Source organism: Brachycentrus maculatus, unplaced genomic scaffold (genome assembly GCF_059751285.1).
Source record: "Brachycentrus maculatus isolate JH-2025_06_01 unplaced genomic scaffold, ASM5975128v1 h1tg000081l, whole genome shotgun sequence".
Lineage (NCBI taxonomy): Eukaryota > Metazoa > Arthropoda > Insecta > Trichoptera > Brachycentridae > Brachycentrus > Brachycentrus maculatus.
In genome coordinates, this window is record NW_028280835.1 from 296973 (window position 1) to 317847 (window position 20875).

Genomic DNA, 20875 nt, shown 5'->3' on the forward strand with positions numbered 1-20875 from the left:
CAGTACTTTTTCGTCGACTTCCTCAGCTTAATGGTTATCAAGTTCAACTAATTTGATTTCCGGAGAAGTCAATATATTGTTATGACAAAAGAGATGGAAATGGTGAAAGATAAATTGTTAATTAAGAAGTATAAATATAAGTGATCCAAAGATAAAAAAAATGTAATAATTAGCACAACCGTGACTACTAATTTGACTACTATGCTGGGGGTTTGGGTTTGTTTTCCAGGGGGGTAAAAAAAGTGTTTTTTCATTCTGATATTTAATCAATAATACCTTGATGAGAAAATTACACACTTTTTAATGTATTGAATCACTAAGTATATAGAAGTGTTTCATTTTCTCATCGATTATTGGAAAAATATTGATGGCTTCCTTAAAAATTCTTCAGCTCTATTTTATCGCAATATTTACATAAGCGAACATTGACTTATGCCTTTATCTCTTAGTGCGTGTCGTTAATGGCTTTGGATACTAATAATAATTTTCCTGAATGGGCCATTTGAAACTGTATATTTGTACCTACTCCTCTACAAACATTAGACATTAAACAACAATAAACCAGTTATTTATTACGATTTAATGTACGGATTTAGCAAATTCGATGTTTATCTTATCGCTTTCCGACACCTCATACAATGCATGAATGAATGAGTGAATGGAACATGTGTGTGAAATGTTACATGCTATCAAATCATACGATATTTTCGTAATAAACTCGCCATAAAATTCATACATCTTTGATTTGTAAGAAATTCAATTTTATATTACAACCAAATTTAACAGTATATTATAAACCAATGTGAATTTACGATTGCAATAAAAAATATTTGTTTAAAAGTTAATATAATTAAATAAGAACCAGTTTTTATTTTTTTAAATATTAACTGGCGTTGATACAGAAGTTTGTTTAGTGACTATATAGTGAATCAGAAGCACATCATGTCAAAATTTACCAGCATTTCAAGAATTATAAAACCTAAATAATGAAATACAAAAATTGATACAAATTTTGCGAGTTAACCACCCTACTCTCGAGTTATTTTTTGAGTTAATTCTGTAGAAAAAATCATATTTTTTGTACAGAATTATGTAAACACATTTTTTTTCGCCATAATAGGTGCTTTTAAGACGGAACTGATGTACTTTTTCATTAGCGCGTTCCCTCTCTCTGTCTCGCATTAAATATTTTTGCCACAGGGTTAGCGCAATGGTGCGGAAAAAAGACGCGTATCGTAAAGATAATAAAAATGAAAATGGTATTTTCTGGCGTAATAAAAATAATAAAAATGAAAATGGTATTTTCTGGCGTTTCTCATGTGTGTGATTATAATCCAGGATTTGGATCTCACATACTAATATAAGAGTTTCTGCTTGATAAAAAAAAAGCTTCTTTACATCTCACCAATAGATGTCTCTAGTGAAGTTCTAGTGATTCAAGAACAAAGTTTCTAAATTGGTTCATATATATAGAACTTCCAAGAATTTGAGTAGTGTGGTTGTCAATAATGGGTAGAATTGGTGAATGTTACACGTGTGTAAAGTGATCACTTAAACCAGCCTATGACGGTCGTAAGCCCCGTAAATGCCCAGACTTCCATATTCTTCTTCATCTTTGATGAGATGTCAAAAAATAATATAAAAAAAAAAAAAAAAAAAAAAAATATCGTAAAGATATTGAATACATTAAATCTATTGTATTGTTTTTAGGAATCAACCTAAGTAATTTATTGACTTATACATACAATCAGTATTCTTTTTACGAAATACAAACTAAATATGTTATATGTAAATCTTTGTACATAATAGGCAAAAAGAGATTTTCTCAGGCACCTAATAAATATTTTAAAAAGCATTTACATGCGTTATAACATACTACAATTGAAACTATATTGTTGATTATTATATATTAAACCATATCCGCTCCCTAGGTGGAGCATATAGAGTCAACAAACTGTCTCCAGGCTTTTCTGTCGGGTGCCCCTTGCGTCCTCTCAAGTCAGACCCGCGTCCCGAAGTTCTGACGAGAACTGCCGAGGAATTGTCAGAAGTGGTCGTCCTGGGCGGCGCGAGCCTGATGCCTTATAAAAGAGGCAATCTTGATTAAGGGTCTCAATAGGCATGCGGAGTACATGGCCAAGCCAACTGAATCGGCTTTTCTTGACGACAGTTGTGACCAAGATTTGCTGCATCCTACTCCTTATCTCTTCATTCCTCACAAAGTCAAACCACTATTGTTAATTACATTAAATAATTGTGATATACACATTTTTCTTTTAGAAAACGTACATTGACGTGTTTCCTTTAATCTTTGTGAGGTTGTTTTATTTATATTTTAAAATTTCAGCATGAAAGATTGCTATGGAACTCGAGCGTTAAATTTTCTAAATTCGCGGTAAACGCACGTTAACCTTTATAAGAAGCATGAGAAAACCTTTTAGAAATGAATGACGCGGCGCATAGCAGTGAGAATAATGTTGACTAACACAAAAAGGCTGTATAAAATGGGTAACCATTAGGTAAAAGCAGAAAATTCTCTAAAGTATGCGAGCATAATTGGGTGTATTAGATTAAAGTGTAAGAAATTTAATAGACAGCTTTAATACGTATTTTCATTTGTAAAAACTTAGTTGAATAAGACTATAAAGACTACTAGTTTGAGGTCTTAAGATATAAATGGCTAGAATTGATAATTTGAAACAATAAAACCTTATGCAAATTAGTACCTCAACGGAATTATTATGTTTTTATTTGATTTTATATTAGACATGGGAAAGAAAAAATGTAAAGCATATTAATGTCTATTTTATTGTATGCTTACGTATTTTACGTAGTTGTACAAAAGAAATGCAGAATATCACCTGCAAAGACCTCCATCATGATCACATACCTCCCAAAACAAAGATAATTCTTTTGGCTTTCTATCCAACATTTTAGTAAGTGACTTTAAAATCATTGTTGCTAGATAAGAGGTTTCAACAGGCCTCTAATAGAGGTTTTGCGAGTCATCCCTATATAAAAAATAATCATATTAAAAAAATACATAGGTATATATTTTTTAAATAAATAAAATTACTTTATAAAAGCATATTAAAAAATAGTAATAATATGAATACAGGTTTTTTTTAATAAATATTAAATCAATCCCATGGTCTTTCGGTCACGATGGTCCGTTCCTTTAGTGTTGTTGTCAACGCGTTTGGTTACTACATTGAAGGCACCGGGTTCAATTCTTAGGAGGGTTAAAATAAAAAAAAATCACCATAATAATTATTTTCTATTACCCTGGACTGGTATCTGAGTAGCAGGACTGATCATCTTTCTTTAGTGTATTAAAGAATCAAGATAACACTGCTTATGTACGATGCAGTACCCTATCCGGCACTGAGTGCGAATAAGGATAAGAAGAAGAAGAAAAAAACTGACTTACTAATTAATCATCATGCCGCTTCCTTGAAAGATATTTATTTTTATTTTTATAACCCTTATCAGCACCCTATGGTGCATAGGGCACTGCATCGATTTGACGCAGTGTTATCTTGATCATTACTTATACGAAGGCAAGGTGATCACTCTTGCGCTTCAGGAACCAATCCAGGGTAATATTTAATAAATATTACAGTGTAAAATCACTAATAAATCATTAGTAAAATCCTTGAAGGATAGGCGGAGAGAAAATAACTCCACATAACTTTTCCTTTAAAAACCACTTTCAAGTATTTGAAATATTTGATCAGGCCATGTTTTCTTCGCCTTTTCTCTGCTCCTACTTCCGATTTCATGCAACTTGTAATTTTGTTTAACCGTTCTATAAGAATAACAAAATTTACTTAATTTTTTCGAGTAATTTTTTGATAAATCACAAAAAGTGGGCCATAAAGACAATTTTATTTTAAACAGTGTGAAAAACAAAAATATTTGTTGTTTCGGCATTTACTTTGTGGTAAAACATGTTGAAATTATAAAGAAAACACTTGTTTTTTTACCACTTCAGTTTATTTATGACGACTTCTTTCGGAAGCTAAGCTTCCATCTTCAGGTGTAGATGTTTACATTTTGACCTGAATTATGGAAGCTTAGCTTCCGAAACTAGTCGTCAAAAATAAACTCAAGTGGAAAAAAACTAGTATTTTCTTTAATAATTTTAAATAAAAACATGACACACATGAAAAAATGATTACCCTTTTAAAAAGTATCGTGCACATCAACTTTAACATTTTCGATCTTTAAATACATAAAAAACGGCTATAAACCTGCAATACACTATTTTTTTAGTTATGTTATATAAATATGAGAGTGAAAAATCACATGTAATATTTATTTTTTGTCCGCCTCCGTAGTGTAATGGTCAGCACGCTCGGCTACCGTTCTGGAAGTCCCGGGTTTGATTCCCAGGGGGGGTTAAATAAATATAAGTGATTTATATTATCCACTGACACATCGTGATGGAATTGCATTTTAATTTATTATTAGATTAAAACCAATATTTTTAGCTTTTCCACTTTATTTTTATTTGACCAGCGACCGGGTTTCGTCGTTACTGACATCATCAGACTGGGGTCTGTTGATGTCAATGAAATCCATCCCCCCAGTCTGATGATGTCGGTAACGACAAAACACGGTCGCTGGTCAAATAAAAATAAAGTGGAAAAGCTAAAAATATTGGTTTTAATCTAATATTAAATATAAGTGATTTTTTCACTCTAATATTTATTCAATATTATCCTGGACTGGTACCTGAAACGGAGGGCTGATCACCTTTCCTTCGTGTGTAAACGATCGAGATAACACAGCGTTTATATGAAACAGTGCCCTATGCACTATTGGGGTGCGGATAAGGGTTTTATTATTATTATTATTTAATATTTATTTTAAAACCTTTTTAATTTTTTTTTATTTTTCATTATTTTCAGGGTCAAGACAACCCTGGCTACATCATGAGACGAGCGAGAATAAAAATGGCAGACAGGGGTCCGGGAATATTTTTCAGGAAATACCTGACTGGAACGTGTCTCGCTTTTCTCATATTTTTGGTAAGTCACTTATTTAAAAATCTAACCTATCATCTCACAATACAGTCTTAAAAGATTATTTATTATTATTATTAAAAAAAAAAACATATGACAATAATACTTAAGGCAAACATAAATAATATTCTCGACGAGTAATTTGCATTATAGGAACATTCTGTTAGCCTAAGCGGCTCATTATTAGAAATATGTATTGAATTGTGGTAGAGTGGGTTCGAACCGAGAATCTCTGACTTAAGAGTGCGCGACACTAACCACGGGACCACAACCCGACACAATTTAACAACGTACATGCAAAAATAACACAATTTTAAAAGAAAGTAACTAAAATAAGTATATAAAATAAAAGCGGAGGGTGAAATATAGTAAAAATTATAAATAAATATTTTAAAAACATATTTACGACAATAGTAAAAAATAAACAAGACTGAAACACAGAAAAATAATTATGTATTGATTTAGCGTTGTAAATTTATAGAACTCTTTTTATTTATGTTTTAATTTTAAATCAAACACAGATTTTTTGAGTCCACTAAGTTAAAAAAAAACGCATTAAAATTAGTATTGAGGCAATTATTTCGCCTAGTTATGACATTTTCAAACGAATGTGAAGATTAAATGGACTGACGGTCCTTATGTAACTTTACAATTCTAGGTACTTAAGTGATAGTTTTAACATGTTCAGTAATAATTTATGGGAGTCAACAATAGTTAATGGGGGATGTAGGTACGAACGCTTATATTTATTTTTCTGGGAAAGGAAGAATCTATTGACATGGCAATTTGTGATAGAATTAATGTTTTGGATCATAATGCAATTGTTGGTAATATTATTTTGAAAAATTTATTTACATATGTAGATATGTATAATTGTATTAAAAATTATTAATTTATTATTAGATTAAAACCAATATTTTTAGCTTTTCCACTTTTTTATTTGACCAGCGACCGGGTTTCGTCGTTACCGACATCACCAGTCTGATGATGTCGGTAACGACGAAACCCGGTCGCTGGTCAAATAAAAAAGTGGAAAAGCTAAAAATATTGGTTTTAATCTAATAATAAATTAAAAATGCAATTCCATCACGAAGTGTCAGTGGATAATATAAATCTATTAAAAATTATTAGTTCATCAATAACGCATCATGCAAGCGTTTAGAATTTATGAATTGTATAGCTACATAAAGGACCGTCAGTCCATTTAATCTTCCCATTCGTTTAGAAATACCATAATAACTAGGGAAAACAATTGTCACAATACTAGTTTTTATGTATTTTTTCAATAAAATACAACTTAATAGACTCAAAAAATCTGTGTTTGACTTAAAAATTAATAAAAAAAGTAAAAAGTAAAATAAAGAACTTAACTATGAATATGTTGATGTTTTAGAATTAGTACATGTTTAACCCTGATGATGACAAGGTTCTTGTCGAAACCGGTTGGTGAAAAAATATACCGCTGTAAAAGTGGTTAAAAACAAATTTGTATTATATTATAAAGTTTATAAAATGTGCCACAAAGTATCTGCGAAAAACATTCCAATAAATGTAAAGTAATCACTTAAGCCAGCCAAATGCCAGATCGTAAGCTCTGGAATACTCAGACTTCCATTATATTCTTATGAAAAACAATAGATACTTCGTCTACTTAGAGACAACTGTTATATATAACTAATGTAATGCTCAGGTTGATACAAAATACAAGCATTTGTTTCATGCACAACTCAACGCATGGATAAGCGCGCAAACTTTAAAAGAAAAACATATTTTTCTGAAGATATATACTTTTTGCCTATAAAAGCACTATTTGTGTGGCCATCCTTATTTGGAATAAGTAACTATAGACTTATAAATCATCGAGACAATGCTATAAATTTTTCAACACGCAGGTACGCTGATAAATGTGAGTAAAAATTCTAAATTGCCTCATTTTACCACCATTTTGCCACCAGAGACAAATAACATTGTGATAATAAACTATTTCAGGAAGCTTCATATCACATTGTTTTAATTTATTCTACTTCTTTATTTATTGCAGTCAACCTACGTTTGCATTTGACAAGCAAACAAATTAATATTTTTTTATAAAAAAAGACGTTTTAGATAGTTTTAAAAAAAGGTTGAAATGATATTTGAATTTATTGTAAGAACTTCCTCACATAAATAATTACTTTGATTATTAATTTAATTGAGCGATTAATTAATTATTAATTCTTCTACTGCCATCATGTCGTTTCTCTGCAGGGGTAGGATAACAGGATGGAACGCCACACTCATCTGTCCTGACGTACACTCGTAGCTTCCTTCATATCCATACATTTATTAAAACATGCCCTCCGATTACATAGACTTTTGACATCATCAGATTTTAGGTTTTAATTTATCTGGGAGTGAAGTTTTTTTATCTGTCCCGTTCTGTTCTCCCGTTCACATTTGCCCAAATATACTTTCTTGGTCATTTTATCTCTATCTATTCGCTCCATATGTTCATAATACATATCTTAAAGAACTTTTGGAAAGATCGTAAGCCCTGTAAATGACCTAGACCTATGGACAATTTTGTGGTGATAAAGGTAAGAAGAAGTAGAAGATATTTCCGTCACTGTTTCTTTTATGTACTTGTACCAGCCTATGACAGGTTTGAAGCCCTGTAAATACCCAGACTTCAAAACATTTAATTTTATATACTTTGTTCATGTTGAAATATCATTGAAAAATCCTATTAAGCAAATTATTCAAGATTTAATTAGCTGTCGAATAATTGTTTATAAAACCACTTATATCCACACTTTTATACAAACACTTAAGTAGGAACTCGAGTATTTATTCAACAAATAACTCAAGTATTTGATTAAGATAGTGAGCAAATTGACATAAAATATTACACTAATTTAAAATCGTGCGGATCTTTGGGCCGATAAATGCCACTTTTAAATTAAATCTATTCACGGGTAGCCCATTGAGATAAATAATATGAAATATACGAATTTTCACATACTTTTTTTATATTCATAAATAAGTATTTAAAAATAAATTAAAATAACTTGATAAGTGTGCTGAGTAATAGCCCAACAATTTCAACTTAATATATTTTGAACAAATATCTATTATTTTTGCTATTTATTGCTTTGGTTTTAACTTTCTCGAACAGAACGAAGATATAAAAATGTAAAAATAAAACACTTGTACCATACCAATATTTCAGGTTATTAATGAAAACGCGACAAGTTTCAAGAACTAAATATGATTTCATCAACTGGTGAAAATACAAACTGTTAATGAAAACATCCGTAGTCCCCAAAACTTGTCGTGTCCACACTAATAAACTCAAAAAAGTAACCATATCGCTCACTCCTTTCAAGAACGTCATAAATCAAAATACTTGATTTTTCAGGAGAACGTTTTTAAAGTTTAAAAATATAATATAATGTATTGAAAATAAATATCATGCCACTTACTGAACTTTTTACTGTGCAACATATCTTATTAGGTAAAACCTGAAGGCTTTTTCTCCATTTGAAAAAAAATTAGTATATTCAACAAAATAATTAAACAATACCTTTTCTTCGAAATGCAAAAACAACACTTTCTACCCTGTAGCGGGTAAATATTTAGTTAAAATATGCCTCTTTTGCTGGGATATAGTACATTTTCTGGGCATTCTGAAAACAGCACAACTGAAAATTTACGATTTTTGATTTATGAAGTTCTTGAAAGGAGTGAGCGATATGCCAGTGTTTAAATTTTTATAGGAATATTGTAATACTGTATGCTTTAAAGCCCACTTTGTGATTAATCGTAACTTAATTTATTTTTAACCCAGGTAACATTTGACGTAGTTGATTTTTAAAAAACTTAAAATACCGTTTTTGGATTGAAATAATGAGTTTTTCTTCGAAATAAATATATGGCTTTGAAAAAAAAAGGTTATTGAAATGTAAGAAGTTAAAAAAATACAATATTTTAAAATTATGTTTAAAAAAAACAATTACCAATGTACATTTAAAAAAAATTGAGCGTGAAAATACGTCTAGGTCCTAGAAGGACGTTCGACATCTCAGCCTGAATTAACTCAAAAAGTTGCCGAATTTCAGTTTTTTTTTATTTTTCCAAATAAATAAATCATTATTTTATTCGACAAAGTTATTGCCAAATGAATAAAATATATACATGATAACAAAAAAGTCTAATCCAACAGTTTTTGTATTTTTTAAATACACAATATGGCTATCTATTGATTCTTTGTGAATTAGTATTTGGACATACTTAAAATGTTGTTAATAAATTATCTGGTCACATTATAAGCTAAAATAAAAAAAAGGATATTTTCTGGCGTTTCTCATGTATGTGATTATAATCCAGGATTCGGACCTCACATACAAATATAAGAGTTTCTGCTCAATAAAAAGGCTTCTTCATCTCACTAACTAACTAACCATCACGCCATTTCTCCGCAGGAGTAGGCAGATAGAATCGAACGCCACACCACTCTGTCTGTGCATACATTCTTCACCTCTTCTACATTCATGCATCTCCTCATACATACTCGACGATTATAACGACTCCTGACCCGGCCGCTTTCAAGTATTTGACATACCTGATTGTGCCAAGTTTCCCTCGGTCTTCCTCTGCTTCTTTTCCCGACTACGAATAGATATCACTACTGTAAATTCTAGTGATTATTGTACAATGTTTCATAATTGGATCAAATATATGGAACTTCCAAGAATTTGAGTAGTGTGGTTGTCAATCATGAGTAGAATTGGTGATTGTTACCCGTGTGTAAAGTGATCACTTAAACCAGGCTTCTATATTCTTCTTAATCTATGTTGAGATGTCAAAAGTAAAAATAAAAGTTTCTTTAGTAGTTTAGTTTATCCACCAATTTAAAGTTTTTGTAAGATTCGACACGTAATGTGAGATAATAGTAAAGTACTCGGAGGTAAGCCGTGAGTAGTTGGAGCGCGCACGATTCTCGCTCTAGTTGCTCCTGCGTCCCACCTGCCCAGGTAGCGTATAGGTAGGTAACACACATGTTCCGTAACCTCATCCAATCATCATTGTAAATCACATTACATACCCGGCGTTACTCGTCATAAATTCTCGATGAAAATAATAACATGTAATATGGAATCGTTAAAATGTAAATATTTCGACCGTCAGTCAAAGTTTTAAGTCCGTCGAGCGGATTTATTATTAAACATTTATGTATGATGAAAATTTCTTTCTCTATGATCGGAATATAATTGATTGTAATTTAATATTGAGCAAAGTTTTTTTTTTCTATTTTTAATTTTATTTTAACCACTCAAAGGATTTTTCTGCCAGTGTTAAGTCTATGAAAAAAATAACGATTATTTTTTTGACATCTCAACATAGATGAACAAGAATAATTAATTCTGGGCATTTACGGGGCTTACGACCGTCATAGACTGTAACATTCACCAATTCTACCCATTATTGACAATCACACTACTCAAATTCTTGGAAGTTCTATATATATATGAACCGATTTTGAAACATTGTTCTCACGAATATATGTGTGGTTGTCAATAATGTTTAGAATTAGTGAATTTTACACAAGTGTAAAGTGATCACTTAAACCAGCCTATGACGGTCGTTAGCCCCGTAAATGCCCAGACTTCCATATTCTTCTTCATCTTTGGTGAGATGTCAAAAAAAAGAACATAACTCCTGTAATTGGAGATAATCCAGATTTTTTAACAAGTATTTGGACAAACTCAAAGTGTTGTAGATATAAATTTCCATTTTGCAAGCCAACCCGTTTCAGATTACTACATAACATTTTCTGTAGCAAATGCCTACTTTTATACGCCTTTAAAAAGGTTATAAACGATTTACGTCGAACTAACTCCTAAGATCATCTAACGAGAATGTGATTATACGCATATTAAAAGATTTTGATTGGACATAAAATTCTTTGTGACTCCTGCATTCCTGAGCGTTTAATAAAATCGGTAAGCTTAAAGTTATGACATGGAAATAAGGCCCTATTAAACGGAACTCATACCTGTTGGCCGTAAATGCAATATAACTTGCTTCTAATAAATCTCAGTACAGTAAGTTCTCCAGTTACGTGATTTTGACTTATGCGAATTCGTACTTTCACGATTTAAGAAAGAAAAAATCCGCTAAAAGTCGTTTACGTAAATTATTCTTTTGATGTGATAGTAAAAGAGAATAAGAGAAACGGCATTGGCACATGCCTTATAACCACCTTCCGCCATTACTGTCCACAGGATGTGATTAAGGGCTAAGTCATAATTTTGATTTATTTCTTGTTAGTTACGTGGTCAGGATACTTTCCATGTTTTAATTATTTACAAAAAAACATTGTTTTGAAAGAATTAACCCACAGAGTCTTTAAAGACTTGTCTGTAGGTAGAATACTTGGGATAGGGATGGTTGATTACGATAATTATCAAAAATTAGGAAATTTTAAGAATTAATAAGTATATTTTGTATATGAAAAGCATTGATAACTTTGTGGTTTGGTAATAATTGGTAATAATAAATAACACTCTCCTTATCATCCATTAATCACTTTGTGTAATAATAAATTAAGTAATTTGTACTAAAATGTGACTATGTATTTACACATAAATAATTGTAAACGTATTAATACTTGAAAAAATAATAAAGTTTCATTAAATAATTGCATATACATCTATTATATTATTAAACAAAATACTTGTTTTTTTTACCACTTGAGTTTATTTTTGTGACGGCTAGTTTTTAAAGCAAAGCTTCCATCTTCAGATCTAAATGTACAAAAAAAACTGTATTTACATTTAGATCTGAAGATGGAAGCTTAAATAAATAGTCACATAAATAAACTCAACTGGTAAAAAATAAGTGTTTTCTTTAAGTATATTATCTTACCACAAAGTGAATGCCGAAATAAGAAATAAAATACATCTATTCTGTTTTCTCATATCGCTCACTCCTTTCGAGAACGTCATAAATCGAAAAAACTTGATTTTTCAAGAGAACGTTTTTAAAGTTTAAAAATATAATGCAATGTATTTAAAATAAATATTAAGCCGTTTATTGAACTTTTTACCATGCAAAAGATTTTTTGAGATAAAACCAGATTTTTTATCTCCATTTGAAAAATATTTAGTTTTTTTTTAAAAACAATTAAACAATGCCTTTTCTTCAAAATTCAAAAACAACACTTTCTGCCCTGTAGCGGGTAAATATTAAGTTAAAAATATGCCGCTCTTTCTGGGATATAGTCCATTTTCTTGGCATTCCGAAAACATGTACAACTGAAAATTGTCGATTTTTGAAATATGACGTTCTTGAAAAGAGTTAGCGATATGCATGTTTATCTTTTAAAACTAGTACATATTATTGTACGTAAAAAAAATATTTTCGACTTACACGATTTTCCGATTCACACGAAAACCTTTGGATCGAATTAATCACGTAAGTAGAGAACGTACAGTAGATTTATGCGATTAATTAAACAGTATAATTTTCAGTACATGCCAGACGATTGTATGTAACTACTGCTAGTATAATATTATTCTTATGACTAGTGGTATGTTTCAAAGGTTGCAAGTTCAAATTCCAACTCATCTGAGAAAACAGTTTATGAATTAAAGATGCAATTTGCATATTATTACCATAGAGTTTAGTGACATGATGTTTATGACTAAGATATTATTTAATTACCTGTTCTCACGTTCATATGTTTTATTGAATAAATCATATAATAAATTCTCAATTCGCGTGTAACAAATTAAATTAATATTTTAAACTTTATAAAATAAACAACTTTGTTTTAACCATTTTTTTATTTTAAGGACACTTTAACCTGCCGGTTTCGACAATAACTTTGTCATCAGCAAGGTTTATTAAATTGTTAAACATTAAAAATATTAAAAAAACTCATGATTATGAATATGAGTATTTTAATATTTTTAATCTTTTAGAATTTAATAAATCCTGACGATGACAAGGTTCTTGTCGAAACCGGTAGGTTAAAGTGTACTAATAATAAAAAAGTGATAAAACAAAGTTGTTTCATTTTATAAAGTACATAAAATGTGCCACAAAGTATCTCCGAAAAAATATTTTTTAATTATTATAACAGTTGAAGCCCCCACATAAATACAGAAAAGCATTATGAATAAAATTAAGAAAGGTGTGTTGAGATGGTTTGGGCATATGGAAGAAATGAGTGAAGAATGAGTAGTAAAATAAATTCATGATTTGAATGTAGTTGTAAATAGGAGCCGGGGAAGATATATTAAAACATGGCATTACCAATTAAATACTCGAATATGGTATGGTCACGAGTAGAAATATTCGGCGCGTAAGTATGAGGAGATGCAATAATGTAAAATACTTGAAGATTGTTTGAAATGACATATTTGTGTTGCGTTCTATTCTCTCTGTCTACCACTACGGCGAAGCAGCGTGATAGTTACTTAGGTAATTAAAAAAAACATTTTTTTATTACAAATAACCCTGTATTTGTGCTCTGATTCGTGTGATAAGGTTTAAAACAAAAACCGATTTTTTTAACGATTTATTTTTAAGAAGTCTTTATTCGGTCGGTTTTTAATTCGATCGCCCATATCTGAACTACATCCGTTTTAAAAGATTTTTAAAATTACAATTAACACTGTATTTTTCCACAGATTTATGTGACTGATTTTAAAACAAAAATCGAATTATGTTATGACTTATTTTTAAGAAATCTTCATTCATCGCCCGTGTCTCTACAGCCTACTACATATCTCTACATTAATTTTAAAAGAATGCTTAAAATTACAAATAGGCTTGCTAAGAGCTTTTAATCTGTTAAAAGCACAACGGTGATAGGATGCGGTTACACGTTGAAGAAAAGTGGAATGGTGTCACGGCGAGTAAAAGCGCACTTGACCCGGCAAGCGCTTTCCGGTTGGATGGCCTTTGTTGACATTCCTCCGTATAGTCGGATGAACCCAGGGCGGAGCATTACTTCTTGCAGCGCCACATTACACACGCTGCAGGTACGGACTTGGAATAATGGCGAAGAAAATACATTTAAAAAATAAGATGAAAAAAACTTTATGGAATCTCTAACGAATGAAGATTTTCAATGACACTCTTCATGTTAAAATGAATGATTCTTCTTCTAACCCTGATCTTACACCCTATAATAGTTTATAAGGCAATGTATCATATAGCTGCAGTGTTATCTTGATCTGTAATGACATGTATGAAATGTGATCAGTTCTGCGCTTCAGGTACCGGTTCAGTTATAATTCAGTATTACAGTTCAGTATTAGTCCAGCAAATATATATTTTTTACTATCTGTATATTTTACGAAACACAATTGATTTATTTTTGAGTATTTTTTAATAGCGAGTCGCTTCTCTACTTGCTCGTTTAAGGCAGGGAATAATACCAAAGTTTTTTCATAATCCCTTGGTAAAAAAGGATTTTTATATAAAATATTTTTTCATAATTTTAGATAAAAGGGTATTCACATTATGTTTTTTTTCTCTCACCTTAGTAATATGTTTGTACAGTAAAAGTAGCCGAATAAAAAAATCTAATTTTTGTTTTATTTTTATATTTCAATTTGGAAATATTCCACAAAACATAAACACAAAATTGTTATACGTTATTTTGAAATTTTTGTACTAAAAATTATATTTGTTTTTAGTATTTTTTTGTTGCTCTTAGAAAAAAGTACGTCGATACATTGATTGGGTGTAATTTTTTTAAATGTTAAAAATACGAAAAAATAAATTGCGTCCCAAGTCTGGCCCTGAGTGAGATGTTAGCTATTTGTCTTCATACGCACAAATGGTCACTGCGGTCACTTCCTCATGTAGTGTCATCTTATGGTCAATTAATATCCCACTGGGAAACGGTGAACAAGTCAAACATTCAAATAAATAATGTATTTCATTCTACGTTCGAACGTGGCTCACATAGTGGTAGAAAACTGTGCACATAATGGTAGAAAACTGCGCACATAATGGTAGAACATTGCGCACATATGGCAGAAGCGCACGTAATGGTAGAATACAGTACACATGATGGTACAACACTGTGCACATAATGGTAGAACACTGCGCACATAATGGTAGAACACTGCGCACATAATGGTAGAACACAGCGCACACAGGGGCGTGCCTTCCATATAGGCAAAAAAACAGTGCCAATCCTGACTTACCCGCGTGACGTATAAAAAGGCAATCAGTACCTACCTACCCTACTTCAATCAGCTCACCTTACTACCTACCTCTACTTACTACCCTAGTACGTAGTACCTAGCTTACCTTACTACCTACCTCCACTGCCTACCCTAATTAATTCTCTGTGCACGCTACTTAGCGCACATAATGGTAGAACACAGCGCACAAAATGGTAGAACACTGCGCACATAATGCTAGAACACCATAACAGTCGCCCGTGCTCATATTCTCAGAAGCTAATAACCAATAACTAATAACACCGCTCTTGCGAGTACAATACGAGATGTATGTAGGTACCCATTGCTAGTAGAAAAAGGTGCAGTAAGCAGCTACTCAGTGAATGGAATGCATAATGAGCGCATGTTACTCGTCTAATTAGGATGCATACAATCAAGTGGTTTATTTGCGATCATTACAGTACTTTTTTCAATTGTTTTAGAGATTTTTGTTCGAGTGACTTCACCGCTTGGCTACCGTTTGAGCCAATATTGTGAGATACGTAAATGTTATACTACAAGCTAACTATCATGCTGCTTTTGTAACTATAGATAATCAAATAAATTTTAAATACTTGTTCACAAATCTGGATTATCTCCAATTATAGGAGTTCTTTTTCATATAATTTTTTGACATCTCATCAAAGATCAAGAAAAATATGGAAGTCTGGGCATTTACGAGGCTGACGACCGTCATAGGCTGGTTTAAGTGATCTCTTTATACACGTGTAACGTTCACTAATTCTACCCATTATTGACAACCACATTACTCAAATTCTTGGAGGTTCTACATATATATATGAACCTGTTTCGAAAATTTGTTCTTGAATCACTAGAACTTGACTAGAGACATCTATTGGTGAGATGAAAAGAAGCTTTTTATTGAGCATAAACTCTTTTGTTAGTATATGAGATCTGAATCCTGGATTATAATCATCAACGCTTCTAGTTGCACCTAATGTATAAAACGATTGCGTGTAAATACGAATTAAGCTTTCTTGCAAGTTGATGGTTTATGGCTGTTGTGAAAGAATGGCGGATGCAAGCTCGCCAGGCATGGGGAGATGGTGTATAAACACCATTGTTGCTAAACGTTTGTATGAATAATGCGGCATTGTCAGAAAGACCTCCTTTCCGTACGGCAGTGGTTGACAGGTAACAAGACATGTTTGCTTATTTCCCTACATACCGGACCACCTGAGGCTTAATGACAAAATGCATCAAGTCAATTTGAATATTTTATTGCCGGGAATTCGGTAACCGTTAGACGTATCAATTATGATGATTTTTAATCAATTTGAGACGTTGATTAACTGCTGTCGTATGTGGAGCCGATTCTCAAACGTTTTATTATCATATTTGTTTGAATATTCAATGAATAGTCAGTGTTTTGTGTTTATTTTAAAGTAAATATGTACGACTATTTCCTTAAATCAATTGTCACACTTTTTTTTTATTTTGCATTATTTTTGCTTGAAAATAATGCAGAATGAATCAAAATACACGTTACAATAGATTTTGAGAAATATTGGTATGTACTCTGTAAAAGTTAAAATTTTTCGTCTCTTAAAATTTCAATAATTGATTGTAACTGAGGCCTTGTCCTAAGTTTTATACTTATGTAGTATTTTCCTATGTAAATAAATATACTTATAAATAAAAAAGTGTAATACCATAGAAAATATAATTATAGAAAATATAAAATAAATTAGTAGGTAATGAAAAATAATAAACTTCCTGCGTTGTCTTCATTTAAGCAATGAGGTTTAAAATAGTGTTTTAAAGTAGGTACTTACTATTTTAAGCAAAAAAGTATTGCCATTATAAATAATTCCCAAACAAGCCCTCTAATACGTGTGAAATAGCGTATAAAATAAGTCGTGTATTACTAGTCTCAACATATTTTCTTTCGGTGGGAATAAATAGTACCTGGGTAATTTTGTACCCACCTGTTCATTGTACACGCCTTCGCTGGGCCATTTTCTTAGAAAAAAAAAAACACATATAAAACTTAAATTAAAACCGCAAAGGTAATCGACTTTATACACTCAACACACCTTAATTTCAACTAGACTATTTTATGACTATTGAAGTCTTGATAAGTAAATGATCAGTAATATATATTTATATTAAGAGAATATGAACATTATAAAAGCAAACATTTAAAGTTATAACAAAAAGATCATCACCTTAACACGTTAAACACCATGGGGGGCACCGGTGACCTCGCCTGTGTTGGACCGCAGCGCCATGGGAGGCACCAGTGACCTCAATCAGGAGCTATATTCAAAATGCTTTAACTATGGAACCCATCCTCAAATAAAATAAATAATATATATTAAATACATAATATTATTAAAATACTTAATAAACCGATTATGTTTTTTAAATTTCAAAATTGATAAATTTTAGTACTAGCATTTAACGCTTTAACAATAAAAATCTCGAAATAGTAGATGAATATACGGCTGTCCAAACTCAAAACATAGTAAGGGACATTTTAGATACTCAGTAGATTCTACTTTGTCCAAAAATGCAAAAAAAACGTAATACAAAAAAATGTCCCTTACTGTGTTTTAAGTTTGGACAGTCGTATATCGCTCACTCCTTTCAACAACGTCATATATAAAAAAAAATTTTTTCAGGAAATCGTTTTTAAAGTTTAATAATATAATAAAATGTATGAAAAATAAATATCAGCCACTTATTGATTTTTTTACTGTGCAACGGATCTTTTTAGGTAAAACCTGAATGTTTTTTCTCCATTTGAAAAATTATTAGTATATTCAAAAAATAATTAAACAATACTTTTTCTTCAAAATGCAAAAACAACACTTTCTGCCATGTAGCGGGTAAATATTAAGTTTAAAATATGCCGATTTGCTGGGATAAAGTACATTTTCTGGGTATTCCGAAAACATGCACAACTGAAAATTGACGATTTTTGATATATGACGCTGTTGAAAGGAGCAAACGATATATTTCTTGGTTAAACTGGATGAAAAAAAGCAAACGATGGAACTTCCAAGAAGAATAGAAATGACTTGGGCAGCTTTTGGCAAACTTAGACACATACTAGATAAATAAAGAGATTCCGACTTGTCCAAAAAGGAGAACATATTTTTCATGTATAGAACCAGTGAGTACATATGCATTAGAGACCATGCCTCTTGACAAAAAGAAATGTAGAAACGCTCAAATGCACACAGTGATCCATGGAAAGATCTATTCATGGTATAAGCCTAAGAGATAAGAAATAAGGAAGTTAGGTGCAGAACAAAAATAGCTGATATCATGGATCGCTTTGCAAGACTGAAATGTCAATGGGCAGGACCTCATAATATGGACCCGAAAAATTGTCTGGAAGCAGCAAGCGACCAAAAAAAGTGGAAGGAAATAGAAGAGTACTATATTCAGCAGTGAAGGATTGTTGAAGGCTGAATAATAAATGGAGGATGAATTTAATATTATTCATTCATTCAAACCATTATTCGCATCCCAATGATGCATAGGGTACTGCATCATATAAACGCGTAAACATATGAAGGAAAGGTGATCAGCCCTCCGCTTCAGGTACCAGTCCAGGGTAATATTGAATAAATATTACAGTGAAAAAATCACTTATATTTTTTTGACTCCCCTGGGAAACGAACCCGGGACCTCCAGAACGGTAGCCGAGCGTGCTGACCATTACACTACGGAGGCGGACAAATTGTGAATTTAATATCACCTACGCCAAATTACATTTCCTTGACAAACTTCACCGTAGTAAATACGTTAAAAGATTTTTTTAAAAGTTTATTTTAAGATAATATAACCAGTAGGTATAGTTTTGTTCATCGCACGATGCTGGTCAGTTAAACTCTGCATCATATTTATCTTTGGTGAGTTATGTTCGTGAACTTCGCTCGTGATAGTTGACTGGTTGATGAAAAACTCGTCCAATGCTTAGGATTGTTTAAGTGGCCACTGTACGATTATTTAAATTACAAATTTCCGGCGCAACGCAAGAAACCGAACCGCTTATTGCTAAGTATAACATCATTAATCATTGATTTACTAATGGTTTTCCGTTTAAATATATTACATAAGTCCTATTATTAACGTTAAAGTGAATAATCTAACGTGGAGATTATTTTGTACTACAATATTGATAGCGGTGGTTACTTGATACCGCTTTTTTCAATTTTGACAGCTGAGATACTGGTGTTGTTTGAATGTGATAAAATACGGGCTTTCCTTTTTGTGAATATTCCATTTTTATTGTTTTGTTGCGCAGATAAAGATTTTTATAAGTATAAATGATATTTTAAGTGGTGTAATAGTTAACACGCTCGGCTACCATTCTGAAGGTCCCGGGTTAGATCCCCAGGGGGGGGGAGTCAAATAAATGTAAGTGATTTTTCATTCTTATATTTAATAAATGTGATCCCGGACTGGTACCTAAAACGGAGGGCTGATCACCATTCGAATAATGAGCGATTATTCGAGTATTAAAATTATAAATATATGAATCTTAAAAAAGGACATCCTTGATATTACAAAATATTTTAAGAACAACTTAAAGCAACGCCAAGCTTTTTCAACAAAATTTTAACAATTTATAGGAACAAATATTTTTACCCCCCCCCCCGATCGGATATCAAAGAAAAAAAATTGAATTATTAAAATACTTATGTGGTGAATGTGGTTGATAATAGATGCAGAGAAAGTACGAGGAAAACTTACTTAAAACAATAATTTGTACGAATATGAATAATCGGGTACGTATGAGAAGATACCTGAATGTGGAATATTTATTTATTTTAAAACATTTTACATACATGAGTTACATATATGTATGATATTCACGATGAGTAAATTCCATAACTCATTTTGGAGAATAAGAGATGAAGATTGTTTGCAAAGACTGATTGGTATGGCGTTCTATTCCCTCTGCCTTTCCCTGCGGGAAAGCGACGCAATGCCTAGTTAGTCGGTTAAAACAAGACTGGAATAAGATACAGATATTCTGCGCATGCGCTTTGATGTCCATAAGTTATAACTGAATACCTTTTATGGAGTGTTTGACTTATGATAAGGATAAAACTAATGTGATTTGCTAGTTGATTTGCTAGTCGATTTGCATCAATTATTAGCTCTTTTAAAAGCTTACACCCTTTGTTCTACAGACTTTATATTATTAAACTTTAGATCTAGTCAGTCTACGCGGAGTTTGCAAGGCTTGTCGATGAAATTTATTTCCCTCAGATAAACTTTTACGAAACAACGTAATTCAGTCAGTTGTATAGAAATGTAACGTACGAGTATATTATCCCAAGTGGTTTATCAATTGAATTATGGTGCCGTTATTCAACAGTTATTTTACATTTATACTAACTATTACCGCGTATTTATGACCAGAGTCAGGGAAAGAACTAGACTTTTGAGTAATATAAACCTTTTGACCATCAAATTTATGCAGCATCATATACTGTTATTGCTTACAACCTGGCCAAAATTTACTGACGATTTATGTCGAAAGACGTGTTAAAGAGAGGTCTCGCAAACATATTATAAACCTTATGGATTTCGCACGATAAAAGTAAGACTTCTGTACAATATGGTTTGTTTATAATAAGAGCC

The 20875-nt window shown here is 31.6% G+C and overlaps 1 protein-coding gene across 1 annotated transcript in view; it reads left to right on the forward strand.

Moving 5' to 3' along the window:
- m (zona pellucida domain-containing protein miniature) overlaps window positions 1–20875 on the forward strand; it is an 86040-nt gene that overhangs the window by 36085 nt on the left and 29080 nt on the right. Inside the window, exon 2 of the mRNA XM_088257382.1 lies at window positions 4914–5033. Coding sequence (XP_088113508.1) covers window positions 4938–5033 — 96 coding nt within the window. The 5' untranslated portion in view covers window positions 4914–4937. The remainder of the gene's footprint in view (window positions 1–4913; window positions 5034–20875) is intronic.